This window comes from Azolla caroliniana, unplaced genomic scaffold, assembly GCF_043228905.1.
Source record: "Azolla caroliniana isolate FFs.n. ecotype wild unplaced genomic scaffold, voAzoCaro1.0.p SCAF_14, whole genome shotgun sequence".
NCBI classification, from domain to species: Eukaryota; Viridiplantae; Streptophyta; class Polypodiopsida; order Salviniales; family Salviniaceae; genus Azolla; species Azolla caroliniana.
Window position 1 is genome coordinate 19,255,862 of NW_028230449.1, and position 21,842 is coordinate 19,277,703.

Below are 21,842 nucleotides of genomic sequence, written 5' to 3' on the forward strand. Positions count from 1 at the left end.
TCACAACCTTACGTGCACTCATCATTTATCCCTACTGTAGCCTTTCTTCTCCTATTCTTCTATTCTTTATGCTCTCTAATGACTTCCACAAAAAAGACTCTCGAGAATATTCGGTGACTCGCCTCTATCTTTTCTACATATTTTGAGAATAACCTTCAGCTTGTACCAATAATGATTGAAGGGAATTGAATTATGCACTATAACCTTTATACACATTCATGCCTCATTATTCTTATTATTTCTGGTTGAATGTTTTTCGAAGATTTCCTCAAATTCTTCATACTCTAAGTAGGCACAAAATAATCAAACTCACAATGAGAAGGAAAATCAACTAAAGTTGGAACCTTGTCTTGAAATAATGACACGTTCACATTTGCATGTAAATGAACTTTCATTTCCTCGAGCTCCAAAAATATACCATGCAATATACTATGCAAAAGGCATGTGACATTCATTTACCAAATCCACTTCGGAAAAAAGCTCTTGTCTTTCAAAGGCCATGAATTAAACACCATATCAATCAAGTCCTTCAAAAAGGCATATATGCATAGAAATGGTCAACATCTTACATATACCTTCGTTAAGGCCCTTTTTACGAACATTTGTATAAAGGAAAAATTGATCATACTTTTTGCCCAAGATGAAAAATGAGATAAGAATACATAAAACATAGATTATACATATATCTTTGATAAGGCCTCTTTTTCGAGCATCCGTGAAACGGAAAGATTGATCATACCTTTTGCTGAAGACGAAAAATGAGGTGGTTCTACATACTTAACTGGTATACATTTCATAGCTCCTCTAATAATAATCAAAGCTATACTTTTTGGCTAAGGTATTTCCAATTCAAAATACACCTATTTCAACCACTACTTACATAACAAGAATATACTTTTGGCTAGGATGCATCCCAATGCATGTAATACAATACACACATTTATATAAACAGTTAGTTATAAGAAATAGCTGCAAAATAAAAACAGCATGTGCAGTAGAAAAGACTTTGAAATCTTATCATTTCTCCATGAAACAATACCAAGAGTTGGCATTATAATGTTTTCATCATCATGCTTTGGCCTTCTTTGCAAAGCTCTTTTCCACAACGAAGAAACCAAGCAACGAAAGGACAGAGAAGGCCGAGAAAACTCCCGCTGCAATATCAATCGATGTGTGTCTACCTGTAATAGGCTCGACACTAAACAGCGAGGTTACCATCTTATTATCCGTGCTTTGACCATATGCAATTTTCTCCCCTAACGAATCCACACCATAGGCACGAACAAAGTAATACGCAAAAGGCACATCTTTGCCCACCATCCACACAGTCCCATTACCTCCTTTGGAATAAGCTTGTGATCCTATGTTAAACGAGCACGCTTTGTCTTTGGATAGTAAATCATTGGATTTCCTCCATGGTCTATCCACTTGGCTTGAAGCGCCGAAACACAACTTTAGCATCAATGTCTGGATGGACGAATCATCGACAGAAGAGTTCACTGGAGCCCATGTGACATGAATGTGTCCACTTCCAGCTCTAACCACTACAGGCAATCCATATATATAAGCTTAAGTTACGCCTCCCGTGTGCATGGGCATCATAGCCCCCAGCTAGGAGTAGACATTACAAGAATTCAAACATACTGTGAATCCACTAATATAGAGGTCCAAACTATGGAAAGCAAAATTCTCTGAACTTGATGCTATATACAAGAATGCCCTCCTTAAGTTTTGTTTGACTCATTACCAGACTATCCCTTTAGAAGGCAGGATTTACTACCTAGTGGTATTCTGGTTATTAAGGGAAAAAAGCACCCAAAATATTACTAAATTTATTACTTGTAACAATACCCCTAAGTTGCTCAAAAATGACTTGACGCTACAACTTCGTAGTACAGAAATTTGCTGCCAACATAGGGGCCTTCTAGTAGTTTTTGAAAACTTAGCCTGTATCTCGCGGAATTAATGCGAAAATGCGAGTGCATCAGTTAATCTCAATCCATGTTAAATAGATCATTATGGCCTGAATTGTCACAAAATTGATCAAACACACTCCAATCCATTCTTAATAATAATAATAATAATAATAATACACCCCCTGATGTTCTCTTGCATAAATAAATCCCTGAATCTAATAATGATACACAATTATTTGACTTTTTAATTTTAACAGGAACACTCTCTGTATGCATGGTTTGGTAAAAACCCTAACAATTTCCTCATCCACACGTGGTTTGGTAAAACCTTTGCATGCAGAAGTTTGATCAAAGACGCTCACCAGTATCCGAAATACCCAAAGATGGATCCACCAAAGTAACGTTAACACTGAGAATCTTCTGCAAATCCTTAAAGTGAGTTGCACCTTCTACCATGATGCCTGAAAGAGCCACCACTAAAGAGACCAAAAAGAGCATCATAGATCGCATCATCGCCATCACCACCTGCTATACAAGTTAAGAAGGTGAATACAATGAGGAAAGATCAATCAAAGTGTGAGTTACAGTAGGAACTTGACTGCACATTTCTTAAAAAGAATATAAGTTTCACTCATATGAGAATAGGATCTTGAATGCAGATCCCTTGAAAAGAATATAAGTTTCACTCATATGAGATAAATTAAAGGTAAAAGCCGTATATATCGACGGGAAAAGGACAGTTTATGATTTCTTAAACCAGGAATAAAGGTGAAAAGATTAATCCAGAGCAAGCTTTCGCTGTCAGAGGATTATCGATTTCCATATCTTAAAAAGACTACAGGTTCTAGCCATAGAATTTAGAGCAGATCCCAATCCTGTGATATCACAGGAGGAAGAGATGTTTCTTTTTTCGTGCGAGAAATGGCTGGAGACAACAAATCTAGGATAGGGTTAATTTCATCTTTGTCAGATAAATAGTATGAGTTGTGAATAACAAACATTCCTAAATGTTTTGTTTCTGCAAATTTGGAGAGATTCATCTGTTTCTTTTTGTCACGCATAAAATTATGTGTTCAACAAGTTTGCAGAAAAAACCATGGCTCCAAAATCCATATCATGCATCATATAAGAAAGAAGAAAAAGAATCTCTCCATGCATCATATAACGAAGAAGAGGGGGAAAGAAAAGCTATGGTATAAAGTCAGAAAGAAGCTTCTCCGAGCTTGCACATAATCTTGGTAAAAACGCGCATGCAGGCCATGTCTGTCAAGGACGCTAGAAACCTCTTCTAGGTTGTGGTTTTGGTTTTCAAGAATTTCCGGCACAAATATTAAGCGATTAACACCAAAAGATCTCCTGAGAAAGAAAGACTTTGTAAATCTTTCTGCCAGCAACACAGTGCTTAACATGAAGAAACAAAAAAATTACTGTTGTGGGGAATTCTACATGTGTGTTCAAAGAAAGCAGTAATCTGGTCGATCTTCCGATTGAGACGGAAACACAATATGCACACCATGTGCATATATCTAACATCCGCCAGGGACGCAAGGAAAGAAATTTCAGAAGAGAAAGGATTGAGGAGAAGAAAGGATTGTAGAATGAAAGAAGAGAAAAAGAGAGAAGGGCTGGGGGGTGGGTGGAGGAAAGGAGGCAGAGGAAGCAGAGGAAGCATGTACCTGAGAAGGAAGCTGTCCGTTCTAATTTCTTAGCCAAAGGGAGCAGCAGAGACAGTGGTGTGTGAGAGATGGAGATGGAGATGGAGATGGAGATGGAGAAAAAGGCAGGGTATTTGTAGGTGTTTGTGTCTGTGTAAACTGTGTCTGTGTCTGTGTCTGTGTCACTCTTTTTCTTTTGTTATTGTGGGATGCGAGGAGCAGCCATGGCGATGGCCATGGCTATGGTCGCCTTCGCAGATTTGCTGCGTCTTTTCTGCTTCGTCTTCTTCATTGCCCCCCCATCTCTCTCTCTCTCTCTCTCTCCATAGCCTCTGCAGAGAGTCAACGGGGGGCAGAGGGCAGGGGCATCGATAGAAATTATCGAAAACTCACACTTCAAAAGTCTTTTCTCTTTTCGCCACTTCACACACAACACAAGTTACAACACAACAACACGGTTTAGTTACTATGAGAAACCCTATATACTAAAAACCAATCCCAAAGCCTCCAGAGTCTCTTGCCTCTGGTGTTACTCTTGTGTATAACCTATCAGCCTATCGACCATTTGGCATGTTGTGCATATGTTGTGTAAGGACTTGAGGGAGCAGTTCGGCAGAGGATGAAATACTAGGTGATTGTGTTAATTAGAGATTGTGTGTGTGTGACACACACACACACACACACACACACACACACACACACAATTTGATATCCATCCACAACAGAGCACCAGAGAGAGGGCCTTGCCTGCGGCAGTTTAAGTGCACAAGGCATTACTATAATACACATGGTGTCAACGATAATACAACTATCGCTTAACTATAGATCCTTAACCTCATGCATTTGGGAGAGTCGGTTTAATATTCCGCGTTGATAGAGTTAAGTGGGGATATCATGAAGCAAACCACTCCATTCAATACATATTCCCATACATTTATTATAAAGGTGTATGGTTGAGTTTGGCATCTCAACGTATTTTCTTTCGGGCTCCCCCTAGGGTTACCAACATAATGATGTGTATCTATCTTTGTTCCTTCCACCACCAAAATATCAAAGGAGAATGAGCATTCCGGACACCTAAGACCAATAGACATTACAAGTTATGGGACGACATCAAGCATGATTAGTGTCATGAACATGGAAAATAACAACAATTTGTGGACGTTTTTATTGATGACCTTCACTATTGTACAATACACTTCAACAATTAGATTAACCTACGGATATTTGATATTATATATGCTCATTATTGTGACATCCTACATTGCACTTAAATTAATACATTGTGTGACAGCTATGCATTATCAATGACTTGCTAGCAAGCATCTCAAATAGGTGAGAAACCATTCTAGTTCAAACAATTTTGATTCATTCACACGTTGAAACTAAAACCATTTTGATTCATTCTCACCCAACATAACCTTGTAGCTCTTGTTCTTCTCATCGATGGAAAACTAAAGTTTCCTTATTCTCCTCTCTCAATTTAGTATTGTTTCTAGCCGCAGCCCTTGGCAATTAGCACATAGGGTGTCCAAGTTTGGCCCAACTTACAAAAGCATAAAATGGAAGCATGTGGATAAGTTGTGGATAAGTCTAATTAGTGTCACTTTGGCCATCCAATTCATAATTGCCCATGTAGACCATAAAGTGAATGAATAACCATTGATCGATCAAAAGTTACACAACTAGAAGTTATAGATGGATGGATTTTATTATTCTTGAATTCCAACTATTACCTAATGCACAAAAGTGCAAAATGTTCATGCATTGTGTGTGGAGTTGTTAAGTGACTATCTAGGGTTGAAAATGAGTAGATAAGTTAAATGCAATCAAAATGTAAAAAGAGAGGCAAAGAGAGCTCAATTGGTAAGGTTGTCTAGTGGAGACTATTTCTGCTCATGCATTCAACCCCTACACCACAATGACACCTAGAAATTTATGTTCTGTATTGTAGAAAGGTGTGAAAGTCAATATTTGGACACAATGCCTAAGATTCGTAGTTCAAGAAGTTAACATGAACTTCACCTAGTATCAACCAACACAAATATTCATAAGTCTTTCATACCCTCAAAATGCATATTGCTGCCAATGATCACGAATCTACTAACACTTCAGAATGTAAATGCAATGCCAGAAATTCTTGAGTATTATGTAAATGCATACTTTGAACAATATCGATGGTATTGCTATCGATCGTACTCTATAACCAATAATACTTACACAAACTGATTGATGTTACTAAGGCTGAGACTTAAATCCTTATCTACATCAATTTAGAGTTATGGGGCTCGAGTTTGTGTCAGCAACATAACTGTTTAACCTACAATACTTTCACAAGCTGATGTTACTAAGACTCAGACATATATCCTTATATACATCAATTTGGAGTTATGAGGCTCGAGTTCGTGCTGGCAACATAATTGTATTTTCTCCAACATGAACAAAATCCTACTAATATCATCACTTTGTGGAAAAATCCATGTTGATGCAAAGGTAGAATTTTTCAGAAAAACTGATTGAAGGAATTCATCCTTGCCTTGCATGGCATCACAAAGATTTAAGATCAAAATTGGCAGCATTAGCATGCATTGCAAGTGTCCACATATTGAATGCAATGAAATTCAAAATGATGATATTGGAAATATTAAAACTCAAATATAATAAGTTACAAGCTCTTTATATAAACCTTGACAGTTAATGGTGCTGAGAATCTGGTTGAACAATCTAAGATTGCAATGTCAAGAAAAATCCTTCCTACCAAGTAAAACCACAACCTGATGTTGACTGTTAAATTGCTGTTTTTCTTCAAGACTGGACACAAACAATGTGAAAATTGTTAGTTCATAAACTGGAAACTGAGAAAGGATTATAAGACGTGATGGAAATACCTTGCTTGCAATGTTGCTTGAAAGCCAATCAAGGCCCTCATACAGTCCTTCTCCAGAGGTAGCACATGTACTTTGAATATACCTGAAACAAATGTGAATAAACAAAGCACATGAGAAAAGCACAACATTAAATTTATACTTCATTGGATTAATTCACTCAAGATGTATGACTGGTTGTTAATTAGAAAATAATGATACTTATTTCCAAATTTCATTACTCAGATCAATTGAAGACCAATATGTAATTGCCTTGATTAGCTGAGAAGAAGAAGAGTAATTGCTTTTTATTTCCAGCATCCTTCTTGGTTTCGGTTTTGGCATGATATCTCCAGTTGTTTCTGTGTCATGGGTATCATTAATTTGTCCCAAACTAGGAAATTCGTGGACATGCGTGACATTTCCAGATTGTAGTAAACTAAAGTGGCTTGTTGAGCCATTGTTAACAATCAATCTCATATATCAGAAAGATTCTGCAATCATCTGTGCCAATGATATGATAGCTCATCCATCTTTTAGTCTTGCTAGTAACAAGCCAGGGGTGGCATGCGTACAGTTGTTCTGAGCAGATCAACACAAAAAAGCTGTGCATATTCTTAATAATAAGGAGCTTGAAGTAGATGTTGATATTCTATGCACTCTCAAGAAGGTCCTGCTACGAGTAACTTTTTGTAAAACATTCATGTCCCTTAGTGTGCATTGTTTTTTACCTAGCTTTCATAACTCATAGAGGATAATTGTTTCTGTCGAGCATGCCATGAGCTTTTCACATTTCAATTCTTGACAAAAATATTCAGTGACGAAAATCCATATATAGAGCACACAATGGCTTCCCGTTTATATGCTTGCTCGCTTCATTGTTTGGACAAAAATATCTCAGGAAACAAAATTCTCTACATGGAGTACACTGTAAGATTCATCTGCATAAGCTTATTTCACTCAAAATTAACAAGACAGTCAGAATTCTTGGTAAATGTTATATTAGTACATTTATCATACAACAATTCATCCCATTTTATCATCTTGCACAATTTCAGAAGTCATAACATCACGTAATGAAACAGATTGACAATTTAGCATGCGGGAATATGCATTGCAGCATAGTAACATACCAATGGCGCTGACGAAGAGAATGAAGCCCCAGCTTATCTGTGATTTCAGCTGCATTCATAGCATTAGGAAGATCTTGTTTGTTTGCAAACACAAGCAACACAGCATCTCGTAGCTCATCCTGGAGTGAAGAAATCGTTCACCAATATGTTTTCTTTAACAATACAACAAATGAAATCAACAGTGAAGTAAAACTAACCTCATTCAGCATTCTATGGAGCTCATCTCGAGCTTCGACGACACGATCTCTATCATTACTGTCCACCACAAATATGAGACCTTGGGTATTTTGGAAGTAATGCCTCCAAAGAGGACGAATCTAATAAAATAACAAAGACCATAAAAAGTTGTTAGCTACCTCCCCTATCTTTCCACAAGGAGCCCTCTTTCTGTTTTTTCTGCCATGCCTATATATAATTCATCTCTATTTTGTACTTTCTGTAAAATGATTTTGTTTTCATATTCTGCATTTCTATATTGTAAATGCTCAATTATCTACGCCACGTGTAGAATTGTGCTTCCATTTCATTTTATTTGTATTCACTATTACAATTGCGTCAGAGTAACTGACTAATCATCTAAGAGCCCCCTTCAGATATCCCTATCTCCTATCATCCATAGCTTTCAAACAAATCCATTTTCTCATCATTACAAAGAGCGTCTGTCAGAGATCCCGATCTCCTATCATCCAAATGCTCACATAAATAGTTCCTCCATCACTATATATACCTCATACACTTATATAATGTACTTAATCAGGATCTAGCTCCTAATACATGTATTTCATTCCCTCATTTTTACAATTATCATTGTGTCCTACATCTTTTACACTAATACTCATTCCATATTTTCCAACAAAATCCACAAAGATTTCTAACAAATCACCAGCTCAAAGAAATACTACAACAAACAATGGTTACCTTGTCCTGGCCTCCTACATCCCACACAGTAAAACTGATGTTCTTGTACTCCACAGTTTCCACATTAAATCCTGGTCAAGAAGAAGATGTAATGGTTCAGTACTCTGATCTTTAATCTAGAACTTCCACATTGAAATTTTGGTTTCAAACAGTGATATTAGGGTTAACGGAAAAAAGAAGAAACACAAAAAGAATAGAGAAACTGCTCAAAGCATGAAGATTTGTCACCGTGTAGCAAAGAAAACATACTCAAAACTGAATCTTTCTCAAAAAGAAAATTCAGGGTTGAAACAAATGAAAATGACACCAGGCTACAGTAACCTCCAGAGGATGGTAAAACACCAATCAGACCACCAATTATCTCAAGTTTCACCACCAGAAACATATAAAATAGAAGAAGAAACACACACTCAAGATTTTGCATTCGTTTCACACTAACCATGCAATATCATCTGCCTGATTTCAAGTGTTCCGAAAGTAAGTAACTGTAAAAATAATACCATGAAAGAAAAACAAAAGTAGCACTTTACGACAACATAAGAAACTGAAAAAGAAATTGCGGAGTATGAAAAAAAGTTCAAATATGATAACCAATATCTGCATTACAGAGAAGACCGATTCAAACCCGAATGTAGCTCAATAAAAAGACATTACGGTAAGAAAATAAGCACGCCGCAGAAAAAGATATTACACAACAGGAAAAAAGGCCCAGATATGATTATCCAAAAAGAACTATTCAAAACTAAAAAATGCTCAACAAGTAGAAATTAGGCTAAAAAATTAAGGAACCAACACAAAACGAAAATGCAGATTTAGAGGAAATCTTCAATATAAAGTTACATAATAGCATTGCAAAGGCGACCTAATGAAAAATGAATTTTCCTATCAATAAGTTTAATACTAGGTTAAAGAGAGAAAGGGGAAAAACAGTGAAAAAGTAATTGTGGAACAGAAGAGGAAAAAAAGCTCCAACGATGAAGATCGATTGCAGCAATGACAAGGTAAAATATTCAAACTAAATCTCGACTGGAAATGAGATAATATCAAGTGAAAATGGAAAGCAAAACGGATCTCAAAGAAAGAAAAATCAAACTGTCAAAATGTAACAAAATAACATCAAAAGGTGAAGAACTGAAACAGAAAAAACTATTCAAAACATGAAATAGTACCAAATCTTCAAGAGAAATTTGGACAGAAATGTTACTCAGAATTTCCGAAGAGATGTCGGATCAAGCATTCCTACAACAGATCTTGACTCTGGATACGATTACGACGCAAAACTGAGTGAAATTTGGTCTTAATGAGCATCATTCAAGGAATAAGAAAGAAGAGGAATATTCCTAACAGTACGACAATGTCAGAACAAACGGATGGCATATAAACTCAAAGAGATATGGATTCAGGGGGGGCAAGAATAGCAGTAGAAATAAAGGCAAACGGTTCTAAAATTCACTCAACTAGACGGATTAGAAGAAGAACGAAATAGAATGAAACATAGTGACAGACAGATAGGTGCAAGTACCGATGGTAGGAATAGTGGTGACGATCTCTCCGAGCTTCAGCTTGTACAGGATAGTGGTCTTCCCTGCAGCGTCGAGTCCGACCATCAGGATCCTCATCTCTCGCTTGGCGAAGAGACGCTCGAAGAGCTTCGTGAAGGTAAGGCCCATGGGGAGAGGCGGCGAAGGCGAAGGCGAAGGGAGATGGAAACGGAGATGGCGATGGCGATGGCGATGGCTATGGCGATGGAGATAATCTGTGTGTTAATAACAGACTGTCAGTAAAAAAGAGTTGTCTTTCCGAGTATGAGTGGAAAGAAGAAGAAGAAGAAGAAGAGAGCCATGAAATGAAGGTTTCAAATTTATAGTATGAACCATACGTGCATTCCCATTCGCGCATGTTTCAATCGTTCGAGGATGGTAAACACACCCTCGATGTATGGTAAATACCATACTTTTGTATTCATTATTTATTATAAGGTAAAATATTTTAAGGTAAGAAAGTTAAGGTAGAAAATGTAAAAGAAAACATACGAATGTTTTTTATAACATGCGCATTCGTTTTGAATTCGTATGAAAACGAATGTTCACCTATGCATTCGAGTATATTACGTACTTCAAACAAATTTTACATTATATTCCCAAAATACCCCTCTTTTTTTTTTTACAGAATTCCCCCAATACCCCTCTATATTTTTTTACAGAATTCCCACAATACCCCTCCACCCCAACCTTAGATCTTCCTTTTCTTCTCTTGGCAGTAAAAATAGTTTGAAACTAAACAAGTAAAAAGGGATTGCCTCACCATGCAGACTAGCTTCATGAGGTTCTTAATCCTTGTGTTCCAAGACTAGGCCTGATGTCAACCTAGAGGCACCCCCCTAGAGCTCGACCAGAGAACAAAAAACACCTAGATTTGGTAGGTGCTCTCTTTTAGAGCAAATTCAATAAGGCACAAAAGAGGTTGCTCCATTCGTTGGAAACTCGGGGTGGTTAGCCATTGCTAAAGACAGATTTCATGTTGGACACATAACTTGAGATGTTTTTTATTATTCTATGTGTGTGTTTCCTAGAACAACCAAAGCATTCCATTTGCAAGTTTGTTTACTTTCTCCCATGTTAGATGCCTCTAACATTGGCTACTTTTGTTGATTTGATTTAAATCATAGAAGCCAGGTACCCGTAAATAGGGCATTTTACAATAGCAACACAAGACCATTGTGTTCCATTTTGTTTTTTGAATGCGCAAAAATAGGGGCACATGTTGTAATTTCCATGATACATACTGATTACGCCAGCTCGTTGCCTTGACTATGAACAATGCCACATTGAAAGGCTATTTGTATCATACACAAATCAGGTTGTCCAAAGTGAAATACTCTGCAAACACGTATACTAATGGACACGAGGGCTAGTAATAAAGCTCACATTATTTTGAGCTCACTTCAACAATGTGTTTCAGTTGAAGCAAAGCACAAAAGGGAAAGCCATTTGTGTCACCCAATAAGTTAAAAATCATTGGCTTTATTATCCGTAAAAAGAACATGTCAGCTTGACAAGAGATAATATTTTGAAAAACAACGTGGACATACCTCATGGGGAAAAACTCACCGGAAATGGAAGTGTTTTTGCTAGAAGTGAGTGGAAATAGGAGAGAAAACTAAAATTGAGCAAAAGGTGGAAACCAAAATCGCGCCAGGAAGGGGTCGAACCTTCGACTTTCTGCTTAGGAAACAGACGCTCTATCCACTGAGCTACAGGCGCTCGTTTATTGGTTTCTCAAAGCATTTTTTAAATTTAAATCGTTAAACTATCTACATTATCATTTCCACATTCTATCTTCCACCATGGCTACATAGCTAGCGATATATGAACAATCATATAAATACATCTAGCTTCATGTAGCCATTGTATAAGAAAGATGGCAATTGTATGAGCTAACCATATTGTTGGTACATCTAACGCACTAGTGTTAATTGGATTTGGTTTTAATAGATGCAAGGTGTCGTAAGTGCAACCATTGGGTACCACGAAAAGGAAGATGTATTTGCCTATTGAAATCATGTTTCTATGCATGCAAGACATGAAGAATATTAATGTTGACAACAATACGAATTAAGGCATGTTTCCACACATATGAGATAAGCATATTATTAATATCAATAACATTGATATAAGGTCTTTGTCTCTTTCCCAATCCTTTTATTGCTCATTCTCCAATTGTTGGGGTAGGGGTTAGGTTAAAAAAATGTTTGTAAGGATACACTAGAATATCTAGCAAGCTTGTATTGAGCTAAAATAATTCCCTTTCTTAGGCAATGTTTATGGAATTAAATATGCCACCATGCAAGTATACAAATCACAACATTGGATGAACAAATATTAGCTTTTCAGAATGTATCAATATGACTAGGAAGTATTAGAGGATCTCTCTTCAAAAAATGCAGCCTAAAATCTCATACCTACAACCCATAAATGTCATTATAACTATGCAATTAATTAAGACTTCCAAACTTCAACAGTTTCTTCATCATCTATGTTGTCCTTTGCCAATTCCTTACACTTGCCAAGATGGTTCTCTTGTCAAGGTAACGTGCATAGCTTATCTCATCTAAGTTTGACTCATGGTGCCTTGAAAGTCAATATGTGTCCCATTAATACAAGTCTTTAAAAAACTTACCTACAGCATATGTCGTACTAAGTGAATCTTCTGGTTAACATGCAAATGAATATCTTTCAAAATTATATATCGCAGTTTATGTGGAGGTAGTTATGGTTATGGGTTGGATATAAAAAATGCATGCTCATTTCTAAACCAGATTCATTTGGTGTGACATCAAATTAAACTGGACTGCTAACAAATCGAAAAGAAAAGAATCTCCAAATGTCTAATGCACACCATATCAGAAAAACAGTTATATTTAACCTTCTTGGCAGCATCAGAGCAGCAATACTAACACTAAAGTTAGGAAAGCACCAAAATACTCCTAATTCAATAGTTATTTAACAGAATATCCCCAAGTTTCCAAAATCTACAAGAATCCCCCCCTTCCATATAGTATCTCTGTAAAGTACAAAATTTACAGCTACATGGGTACACTCCAATAATTTTTTTGAACTTAAGGGTATTCCAGTACAGCCAACAAGGCATAGTACCTTTACAAAACAATCAGCTTATTATTATTCCAAAATTGGTTTCTGGCCATCGCTGACATAACATTAGCATTGAACTTTTACATTCAGCCTTTTCATATATCTCTTGATTTGCTCAATTTCTCTACAGCAATATGCTGATAACTAAGCTCTTCAAGCAATGAAAACACTGAGCTGATTCTAGAATGGACCGAATTCCCCCACCATATATACATCATCTCTATGCCAAAGAGAGATCGCCTGATGGTGTGGCCCTTTTCACTAATTTTGCCCAAAATTCATTAGTCTCAGCAATGACCTTCAAAGCGTAATCCTGATACATTGATGTGACAAAACCAGCATTAGTGTAGTTCAATCAGTATAAGAAAAGAAAGATTTTAGTTGACATCTAGAACGTTAATAACACACACATACTTCCCAAAGGTGTATTATATATATATGATATCAAATCATGTTATTTCCATTGAAATTCATGACCTTAATATCTGTCTGCACTTACAGAACATGAAATCTGAGAACGCAAAACAAATAAACATTTCTATAATCAATAGTAAATAAAATAGTATAAACACCTTATCCGCTGCTTTATCACCGAGCCCAAATCTATTGGCAGGTTTTCCATCTGGGATCTTGTAATCTCTAAACCAAGCATGTATGGCGGCCAATGTGCCCTGATTCGAAATAATTTAAATAATAAATCCACATGGTTGATGTTTTTTTACTGATTATAAATTGGTTATGTTAAGTTACATATATATGAGTAAATCCAGTCAATGTCAATACACCATCTTGGTTGAAGATCTTTACTAACACAACAATAGGTAATACGAACTCACAAATATATGAAAAAATTCAGCCTATAAACAGAATTTACACAATGAAAACACGTCCTTTTATGTTCTTTACTAATCACAAATGAGCAATATTAAATCTCATAAATATGAGTAAATAGTGCCTAGAACACAATTGAAGTAATAAAAACACATGGTTGATGTTCTTTATTAATACACAAAAAGATAATATTAAATTGCATATATGTGAGTGAATCCAGTCTACAAACAGAATTTAAATAATGAGTCAACATGAGAATCTGGTCTAGAGAGATAAAGATGATGATAATTACCGGAAAGTGTGTTTCAACATCACTAGCATTGTTAACAAGTGAAGCCTTGGGATCATCCGCAGAAATTGCTATGATTTTCCAATCTAGCTCCCCTTCATCAATCATTGCCAATACAGCTAATGGCTTTACCTTTAGAATCTCCCCAGTCTCTGCCCGTCTTTCACCAATTTCAACCACATCAACTGTCTCAACAAAAAATTAACTTGTTTACAATCTCTCCTCACATTGATTTTATTTTTTCTTATATCAATCCACTAGATTTCCACCTGGATCATTGTCGCCAAAACAACCCTCAACTTCAGCATTGGAGTGAGAAGGGTCTTCCCATGTCTGAGGAAGGAGACCATAGTTCCAATTGATATTATAGCTACAAAGAGCACCGCATAACCATATATAGCATGTTAGGTTTCCAGAGGTAAGAGTCCATTCACAAACTACAAGATTATACAAAATATATTAAGTTTCTCAAGCTAACACTCTATTTTACAAAACTATGACATTGGTGATAAAAGGGGAACTTACAAAAATTCCACTAATTATTCCTTAAATTCCCAACTTTTTATCTCTCCTCTCTCTACAAGTTCTCTTTCAATAAGAAATATTTAACATAAATACAGTTAAGTGAAAAAAGAGGTATTTTGAGAATTTGGTGAAATTCTAGGGATATTTTTCGTGAAGTCCTCATGATATAAATCACTTACGGATAGAAACGAAGCTTCCCCTTCTTCGTGTCCTGCTTGATGGGAGTGTGAGGCTCTTCCGTGGCTACCTCCATTTTAGCACTGGTTTCTTTGGGAATTTCAACAACAAAGTTGAACAGACCATCACCAGCATGCAATGGAATGTCATGCCACGGAGAAACCTAGACCAAAGAAGAAAGAAAATATCTTTGAAAATTTAGTCTTATATAACAATATCAAAAGTTATAGAGAAGAAAATCAAAAGAAAAGAAAGTATGCTTCAAACTCTATTCCTAAGATCAGGTTTTCTCAGGCTATTCCAGAAGCTATGCAAGGACAAAAGACAATACAAGATACTGAAATGTAAGAAAGAACCAGAAATATGAGTAGAATACTAGTTTATCTACTCCAGATTATTTGGGGATTTCAACATCAAATTTAAGCTACTCTCACCAGCAGGCAATGGGATGTCACGTCAACTGTCACAGAGACCTCAGAAAACATTACCAAAAGGAAGAAATGGAAATATCTTTCAGACTACATTTCTAAGCTTGCTTTCTAAGTTTATTCCAGAAAGCTACGATAGTAACAATTGACAAAAGCAGCAAACAGGAATGTAAAAGAAAACATCTAGAAAAATTTGAATAGCATGATGATTGATTTAAGGTCAAATATGTTTCCAGGATTTTCACCACAAACTTGGGCTGACCATTATCAGTATGGAAAGGGAAGTCGTGGCATGTGCTGGAGAAATCAATACCAATAAATAAAGAATACATCTTTCAAGCTCCATCTCTTACTTCAGGTTTCTGGATCTATTAAAGAAAACTATGTAAGAAGAACCAACCGTCTTCCAAACTCCATCTTAAGCTCAGATTATTCAAGAAAACTATGTGAGAAACAAAGCAAAATACAGTCTTGCAGACCCCGTTTCTAACCTTGGATTTCACACATTATTCCAGAAAGCTGTGAAGAATCACACAGCCGGAAAGATGGGTCATGACGGGATGGGAAGGGCAGCCTGTCTGGCTGTCCCTTCCTCTCCCAACCTTGCCACAGCCAAATCAGCCAAAATGATGGACGAGAAAACAAGGGCAAAAAATTCTGGCATTATTACCAAAGTTCCCCTCCAGCAACACTGTAATATGGGATGTACCATCCTTCTAAACCCTATCTCAAAGCTCATGCTTCTCAGATCCTTCCAGAAAGCTTTGCAAGAGCTGACATGAACATGCAGGATACAGTTGGTCAAACTCTGTACAATAATCAAAAGACAAACGCAGGATACACGAATGTACATTAAAGTAACTAGAAATATGCATCTCCACCATGCAGGGAGAGATCATATCATGACGTAAAACTTTACCAAACTAAAGAAAAGAAACCATACTTCAGACTCAATTTCTGGGTTAAGGTTTCTCTCAAGCTATTCAAGAAAGCTATGCATGTTAAATCAACAGACGAATGCGAGATACGGTCTATAAAACTCCAAGCTCAGATCTCTCATATTATTCCAGATAAAATTGCAAGATGCAGTCTTTTAAACTACATTCAAAGCTCAGACCTATCAACAGACAAATTCAAGATAGAATCTTTGAAACTCCAATCCTAAGCTCGGATATCTAAGGTTATTCCAGAAAGTTATGCGTAAAGCAAGATACAGTCTTTTAAAGTCCACTTCTTTAATAAAATTTCTCAAACTAATCAAGAAAGTTATACAAAGATCAACAGAAAAATGCAAGATACCAAAAAGTCAACGAAAATTCTGATATTGTCCTCATAAACTAACCGACAGACAAATGTGTAAAAATAACCTAAAACATCTTTTAAATCCATTTCCAAGTTCAGATTTCTCGGAATGTTCCAGAAACCTATGCAACGAATCAAAGGACGGAAATGCATAAAAGGCAACCAGAAGTATATTATAATCTAATTCGGACCACTCCAGAATTTCCAAGCTCAGATGCCCCAGATTATTCCGAAATCTATATGCACAAAGAAAGCACCAAAAAACATGAACTGCATATAGCACGTTTTCATCTCCATATCTGTATTGTAAATTATATATTTGTATAAGAAACAAGAAACAAAATGCAGCATTCAGAACCGCAAGCCATATCCACCAGAAATTGGCACAGCATGGTCTAAACCTGAGGACTAATTAAGAAAAAGCCAGGGGTATACGAAATGTAGAGACCTTCTTCCCTTCAGAATCGAAGAAGAAGACACGATACTCCAATGTTTCCGGTTTCCCTTCTTCTTTGACGCTGTAGCTCGTGGACTTAACAGCGGTGGCTTGGCAGCGAGAAGAGAGCAAAGAAACGCTTCTAAATGTCGGCGCTCGAAGAGTCCTGGAGAGCTTCGGGGAGTTGCAGGAGAGGAGAGGGTGAGAGGGGGCGTGAAGCAGAGCTCGGATCGCCGTCGCCATGGCTGCTCCTGCTGCTTCCTCTTCTTCTTCGTCCTTCCTGTCTTTCTTTTTCTTTCGATTTTCTGTGGCTAATGGAAAACTTCGACTAAAATCTCCTTCTTTCTTCTTTCTTCTCTTCTTCTCTTCTTTCTTACGTTGGAAAACATTCGTTTGCCTACGTTGGGAAACGAATGCGCATGTTATTTAAACATTCTTCTTCTTCTTCTTTTCCCTTTTTTTAAAGTTTTGTTTTTTGTTTTTTTCCGTTTTTTTTAGGTTTATGTATTATGTATTTAACTCATAATAAATAGTTAATCCAGAAGAAGTATGATATTTACCATTCTTCGAGGGTGTTTAGCATTACTCGAATGATTGAAACATTCGCGAATGTGAATGCACGTGTGGTACGTATGGTTCATACTATGTGTCCAAGCTTTCTGTCAATGTAAAAAAATGCTCTCCGTTTTTGGTTCCTCATGGAGACCTGGGAATGAAGTTTATTGTCCATCTTGTTGGTCGGGATTCGACCAATAATAAGCGCGCCCGACTGCTTATGCCTCCTGAGTTGAGCCCCGAGGACACGAAATTGAGCATGTAGCCGAACCACCATATTAATCCTTTGCTCACCATCCAGTGTGCAAATCTCAGCTCCACGTACATCACCAGATCATACGCATCCGTGGGAAATCGTGAAAACTTGGGAGGCTATTTCAAGAAAGTTCAATAAAGATTATACTCGTTGTCCTTAATCGATCTCTAGATAGACATTAAAAATATCTCTCTCTCTTATTTGTTTTTATTTTTTATGATTGGGTACAAATCCTATTATTGTAATCAATTGTCTCATAGGCTTGGTCTTAGAAGACTTTAGTATAAATTTCTCTCTCTCTCTCTCTCTCTCTCTCTCTCTCTTGGATTTTTCTGTGGATGTGGAGAACTTTGATAATACGTTATCATGTTTCGTCTCGTAGTTAATATAATAATAATGCTTCTCTTCTCTATCAATCACTTTGTGTCACATATATCTCATTCGAAAGGGCCCATCGACACCTTTCTTTGACTCACTTTGTTCTCTGGGCGTTCTGCCAAAAATCTTCCACTGTTCTGGAAACACTTTCTTATGTCAGCAAAATCACATCATTTGTGGTTTTTTATTCAAGCGAATCATGCCATCCTAGTTTGTTATAAATCCAAAAACATCACTCAAGTTTTACATAGTTCTCAAAAGGAATCTCTACTTTAATCATCTACAAATGCCTCTTCATTGAATGTTTGATATTCAAATCCTATTTACTAATCACTCATAAGGATTGCCAAATGTTAACACATTATCAAAGCTTGTTTTAAAATGGGATATTGATTACCCATCATTAATAGGGCTCGTTAGTGAAACTAATATCGTTACTTTTAATTAGCCATTGATCCTTTTAATCTTGTGAGTTTGAGATTTTTAAGAAAAAATCAAGTTGAGCAATTTACTCACAGAAGCAGGAGACTAATTTTGCAAGTTTACTTTTCAAGATATTGAAAGTCCATTCATGCATCGAGATGAGGTATTAGATCCATTTATTATGGCTCAAAATGACAAACTTATACCCCACCCAAGTTCACCTTTGCCATCCCCAAGAAACTAAAACAAATGATATGGCTTGAATTTACATTGTTACTCTTATTTTACCCCTCTCCTCTAATTGAATTTTATTTTCTCGCTCACATCTCCTTTCTCCTTTTCCTCAATCTCATAAAGCACATCTCATCATCCAATACTTCTTCTCCCCTAGTTATTGCGATGTCTTTTTCACCCACTTTACCCATATACTCCATATCACGATTCACAACCCCTAACTTTACTTAGCAATAACCACATTTGTCGTTATCCTATGCAAGGTCATCAATCACATAATACCTGCAATCTTTAAAATTACCGATGTGACAATTCGTCACCCCTTTGTTGCTACAATAGTTGACTTTAGACATTATTATATTTATCTTGAAATAATCATCATTTCAAGAGAAGACTATGTTGAAGTAAACGTAGACATGTGCAAATAAACACAATGAGCGACTTTTGATCTTCATATTTATGAAGCGTTGTAGTTACCAACAAAGTACTAATTATAGGGATTATATATAAACTACGAGCAAGACACGTCAAAATCTAGTATTCAATGAAGCAATCATGCAAACTCATTAAAGATGTTACTATTATTATCATGATTCCCGCTCTCACAAGGAAAGATGCAATAATTTGTACCAATGTAAACAATGTGGATTCATCAAATGTACAAGATTATACACATCACCTAGCAAATTTGGTAGCTTACCTACCCATTGGTATGAGGTACAAGCAACTAGCACACAAAACCTTAGAAAGTGTGTGTGCACAAAAATTTGATACTCTAACAATGAGCATGCACTCACAACACTTCACTTGCATGGTTTTTCAAAGATAGTGTGCTCCCTAATCACTCGCATACTTGTGTAAAGATTGTGTGTCCACCACCACTAGATTACACGTGCTCTCTATTAACTGCAATCAGTGTAAGTACACCAATTCACTCTCTTAATATAAGAGGTGTATTGTTAGTCCACAAACTACGAGTTGACGACGTTGCACACATGATTATTAACAACAAGCATGATGGAAGCAATGACGATGATGCCAAACCAATACGCTTGTTGATGATTTCTCGATTCATCCCCATCTCCAACACTTGTCCATGCCACCCCCACCATCCATCAATCAAAATCCTTACAATTATCTACACAAAAGGTATGAGAAACAATGTGGTTTCTAATACACACATACCTCCACATGTTCACAATATCAACTCACCGTGTGAGTTGGCCTCCTCACTTAGTTATCATACAGGAACCCATATAATTAGATGGTTTGGCTCGTAGAGTGAGAGACAAGGTTTATACGAAGACCTTTGGATTATGCTTTTAAGTTCGTATTGATAGCTTAAAAAGCATAATCCAAAGGTCTTAAGTGCTGATTGATAGCTTGTGATGGCCTATGTCTCAATAGTTTGTATTTCCACACATAGGTCACGCTTTTTTATAGGAATAAGGTCATGAGTGTAACCACAACTAGCCACATGATATAATGAACCATAGTTCTCTAACCTTAAGGTTAGTATGTGTGGGTTAGTTCATAAGAATTTAAGGGTAATGATTGACTTATTGTTAATCCTATAATGCGAGATGACTAATGAGTATTCCATCACTTGACCCATCCTAATTTATTCACGTGTTAAAAGACCACAAAAGAAGGCTAGCTATTTTCACGAAAGGGACAAGAGTTATGACACTGAGACTCTATTAGTGCATGAGTGTAACCACAACTAGCCACATGATATAATGAACCATAGTTCTCTAACCTTAAGGTTAGTATGTGTGGGTTAGTTCATAAGAAATCAAGGGTAATGATTGACTTATTGTTAATCCTATAATGCGAGATGACTAATGAGTATTCCATCACTTGACCCATTCTAATTTATTCACGTGTTAAAAGATCACAAAAGAAGGCTAGCTATTTTCACGAAAGGGACAAGAGTTATGACATTGAGACTCTATTAGTGCGGCAAAGTTGAAGATGTATACTCATGTTCCTCCTTCTTCGATGCCAAGGTATGATCCAGGTATGTACTCGTTGGTATGGGACACCGACATGGGACTTGGTTTCGTTTCTCACCTTTGCCATGGGGTAGACTAGCACCCATTTTTTCTTATTTTTATTTGCTTAACATTCATGATCTTCTTATACACATAGTGTTACAAGCATAACCATGGTCTGTAACCATAGATTGACACATGCATGATATTCGTGATATTCTCCATGTGTGATATTTGCAATATTCGAGAATAAGAAATGGGCCCAAGAATATTATAAAGGGAAAAGTAACAGGATACCCCTAAAAGTTCGTCTATTTACCATAATGCCCCTAGAAGTTCCAAATTAACCAAACTACCCCTATGTCCAAAAACTTACACTTTATAAAGTATGTAATTATACACTCAAATCTACAAGCCCTATTGACCAAAGATGGAAGAAATGGACCCGAACAAGCCCTATTTACCAAAGATTTGAGTGTATAATTACTTTATAAAGTGTAAATTTTTGGACATAGGGGTAATTTGGTAAATTTGGAACTTCTAGGGGCATTCTGGTAAATAGACGAACTTCCAGGGGTATCCTGGTACTTTTCCCTGTTATAAAACCATTTGTTTTGTGAAATAACTTCACATAATATAAATTAATTAATTCACTAAACATAGAAAAATGACTCATTAATAGATTATAAAAATAGGATTAGTGTCAAATAAAAATATCCACGAAATTTGGGAGACTAAAAAAGGGGAGTTTATGAACCTTTATTTTATTTTATTTATTAAAAAAAAACACAAATATTTGTACATCTATTATAGAAATCGTTTTAATGTCAAACAAAAATATCCAAAAGATCCTGGAGAAGTAAAAGGGGGGAGTTA

The 21,842-nt window shown here is 36.5% G+C and overlaps 3 protein-coding genes and 1 non-coding gene across 5 annotated transcripts; all 4 read right to left on the reverse strand.

Moving 5' to 3' along the window:
- Positions 1-532: 532 nt before the first annotated feature.
- LOC147855765 (high-affinity nitrate transporter 3.2-like) lies at positions 533-3,809 on the reverse strand. Of its 2 annotated transcripts, XM_087330050.1 has the most exons (3): positions 3,593-3,809; positions 2,279-2,441; positions 533-1,544 (listed from the first exon to the last, which is right to left on the reverse strand). In XM_087330050.1, the coding sequence occupies exons 2-3, from the start codon at positions 2,433-2,435 to the stop codon at positions 1,069-1,071; spliced, it is 633 nt and encodes a 210-aa protein (XP_087186176.1). In that variant the 5' UTR covers positions 2,436-2,441; positions 3,593-3,809; the 3' UTR covers positions 533-1,068. The 2 variants fall into 2 exon arrangements, with proteins under 2 accessions (XP_087186176.1, XP_087186175.1); XM_087330049.1 differs by lacking the exon at positions 3,593-3,809 and having other exon boundaries at positions 2,279-2,504.
- A 2,377-nt stretch (positions 3,810-6,186) lies between these two features.
- On the reverse strand, positions 6,187-10,296 carry LOC147855766 (ADP-ribosylation factor 1-like). The gene is made up of 6 exons (XM_087330051.1): positions 10,009-10,296; positions 8,487-8,557; positions 7,766-7,885; positions 7,569-7,687; positions 6,460-6,541; positions 6,187-6,382 (listed from the first exon to the last, which is right to left on the reverse strand). The coding sequence occupies exons 1-6, from the start codon at positions 10,154-10,156 to the stop codon at positions 6,377-6,379; spliced, it is 546 nt and encodes a 181-aa protein (XP_087186177.1). The 5' UTR covers positions 10,157-10,296; the 3' UTR covers positions 6,187-6,376.
- Positions 10,297-11,676: 1,380 nt separating this feature from the next.
- On the reverse strand, positions 11,677-11,749 carry TRNAR-CCU (transfer RNA arginine (anticodon CCU)). The gene has a single exon. It is a non-coding gene; the product is annotated as a tRNA-Arg (tRNA).
- Positions 11,750-13,083: 1,334 nt separating this feature from the next.
- On the reverse strand, positions 13,084-17,422 carry PPA6 (pyrophosphorylase 6). Its single transcript, XM_087330382.1, has 6 exons — positions 17,139-17,422; positions 14,963-15,123; positions 14,528-14,628; positions 14,262-14,443; positions 13,711-13,809; positions 13,084-13,451 (listed from the first exon to the last, which is right to left on the reverse strand). Exons 1-6 carry the CDS (start codon positions 17,367-17,369, stop codon positions 13,359-13,361), a joined length of 867 nt encoding a protein of 288 aa, XP_087186508.1. The 5' UTR covers positions 17,370-17,422; the 3' UTR covers positions 13,084-13,358.
- Positions 17,423-21,842: the final 4,420 nt, after the last annotated feature.

Excerpts from the sequence above, each read along its gene's own strand:
- LOC147855765 (XM_087330050.1), bottom strand. The coding sequence starts at position 2,435 with ATGGCGATGATGCGATCTATGATGCTCTTTTTGGTCTCTTTAGTGGTG. Across the intron at positions 1,545-2,278 it reads TTTGGGTATTTCGGATACTG|TGGTTAGAGCTGGAAGTGGA; the intron begins GTGAGCGTCTTT and ends GATTGCCTGTAG.
- LOC147855766 (XM_087330051.1), bottom strand. The coding sequence starts at position 10,156 with ATGGGCCTTACCTTCACGAAGCTCTTCGAGCGTCTCTTCGCCAAGCGA. Across the intron at positions 7,886-8,486 it reads ATGTAGGAGGCCAGGACAAG|ATTCGTCCTCTTTGGAGGCA; the intron begins GTAACCATTGTT and ends TTATTTTATTAG. Across the intron at positions 6,542-7,568 it reads TCTCTTCGTCAGCGCCATTG|GTATATTCAAAGTACATGTG; the intron begins GTATGTTACTAT and ends CATTTGTTTCAG.
- PPA6 (XM_087330382.1), bottom strand. The coding sequence starts at position 17,369 with ATGGCGACGGCGATCCGAGCTCTGCTTCACGCCCCCTCTCACCCTCTC. Across the intron at positions 14,444-14,527 it reads TTTTGGCGACAATGATCCAG|TTGATGTGGTTGAAATTGGT; the intron begins GTGGAAATCTAG and ends TTGTTGAGACAG. Across the intron at positions 13,452-13,710 it reads GTGATAAAGCAGCGGATAAG|GATTACGCTTTGAAGGTCAT; the intron begins GTGTTTATACTA and ends TCAATGTATCAG.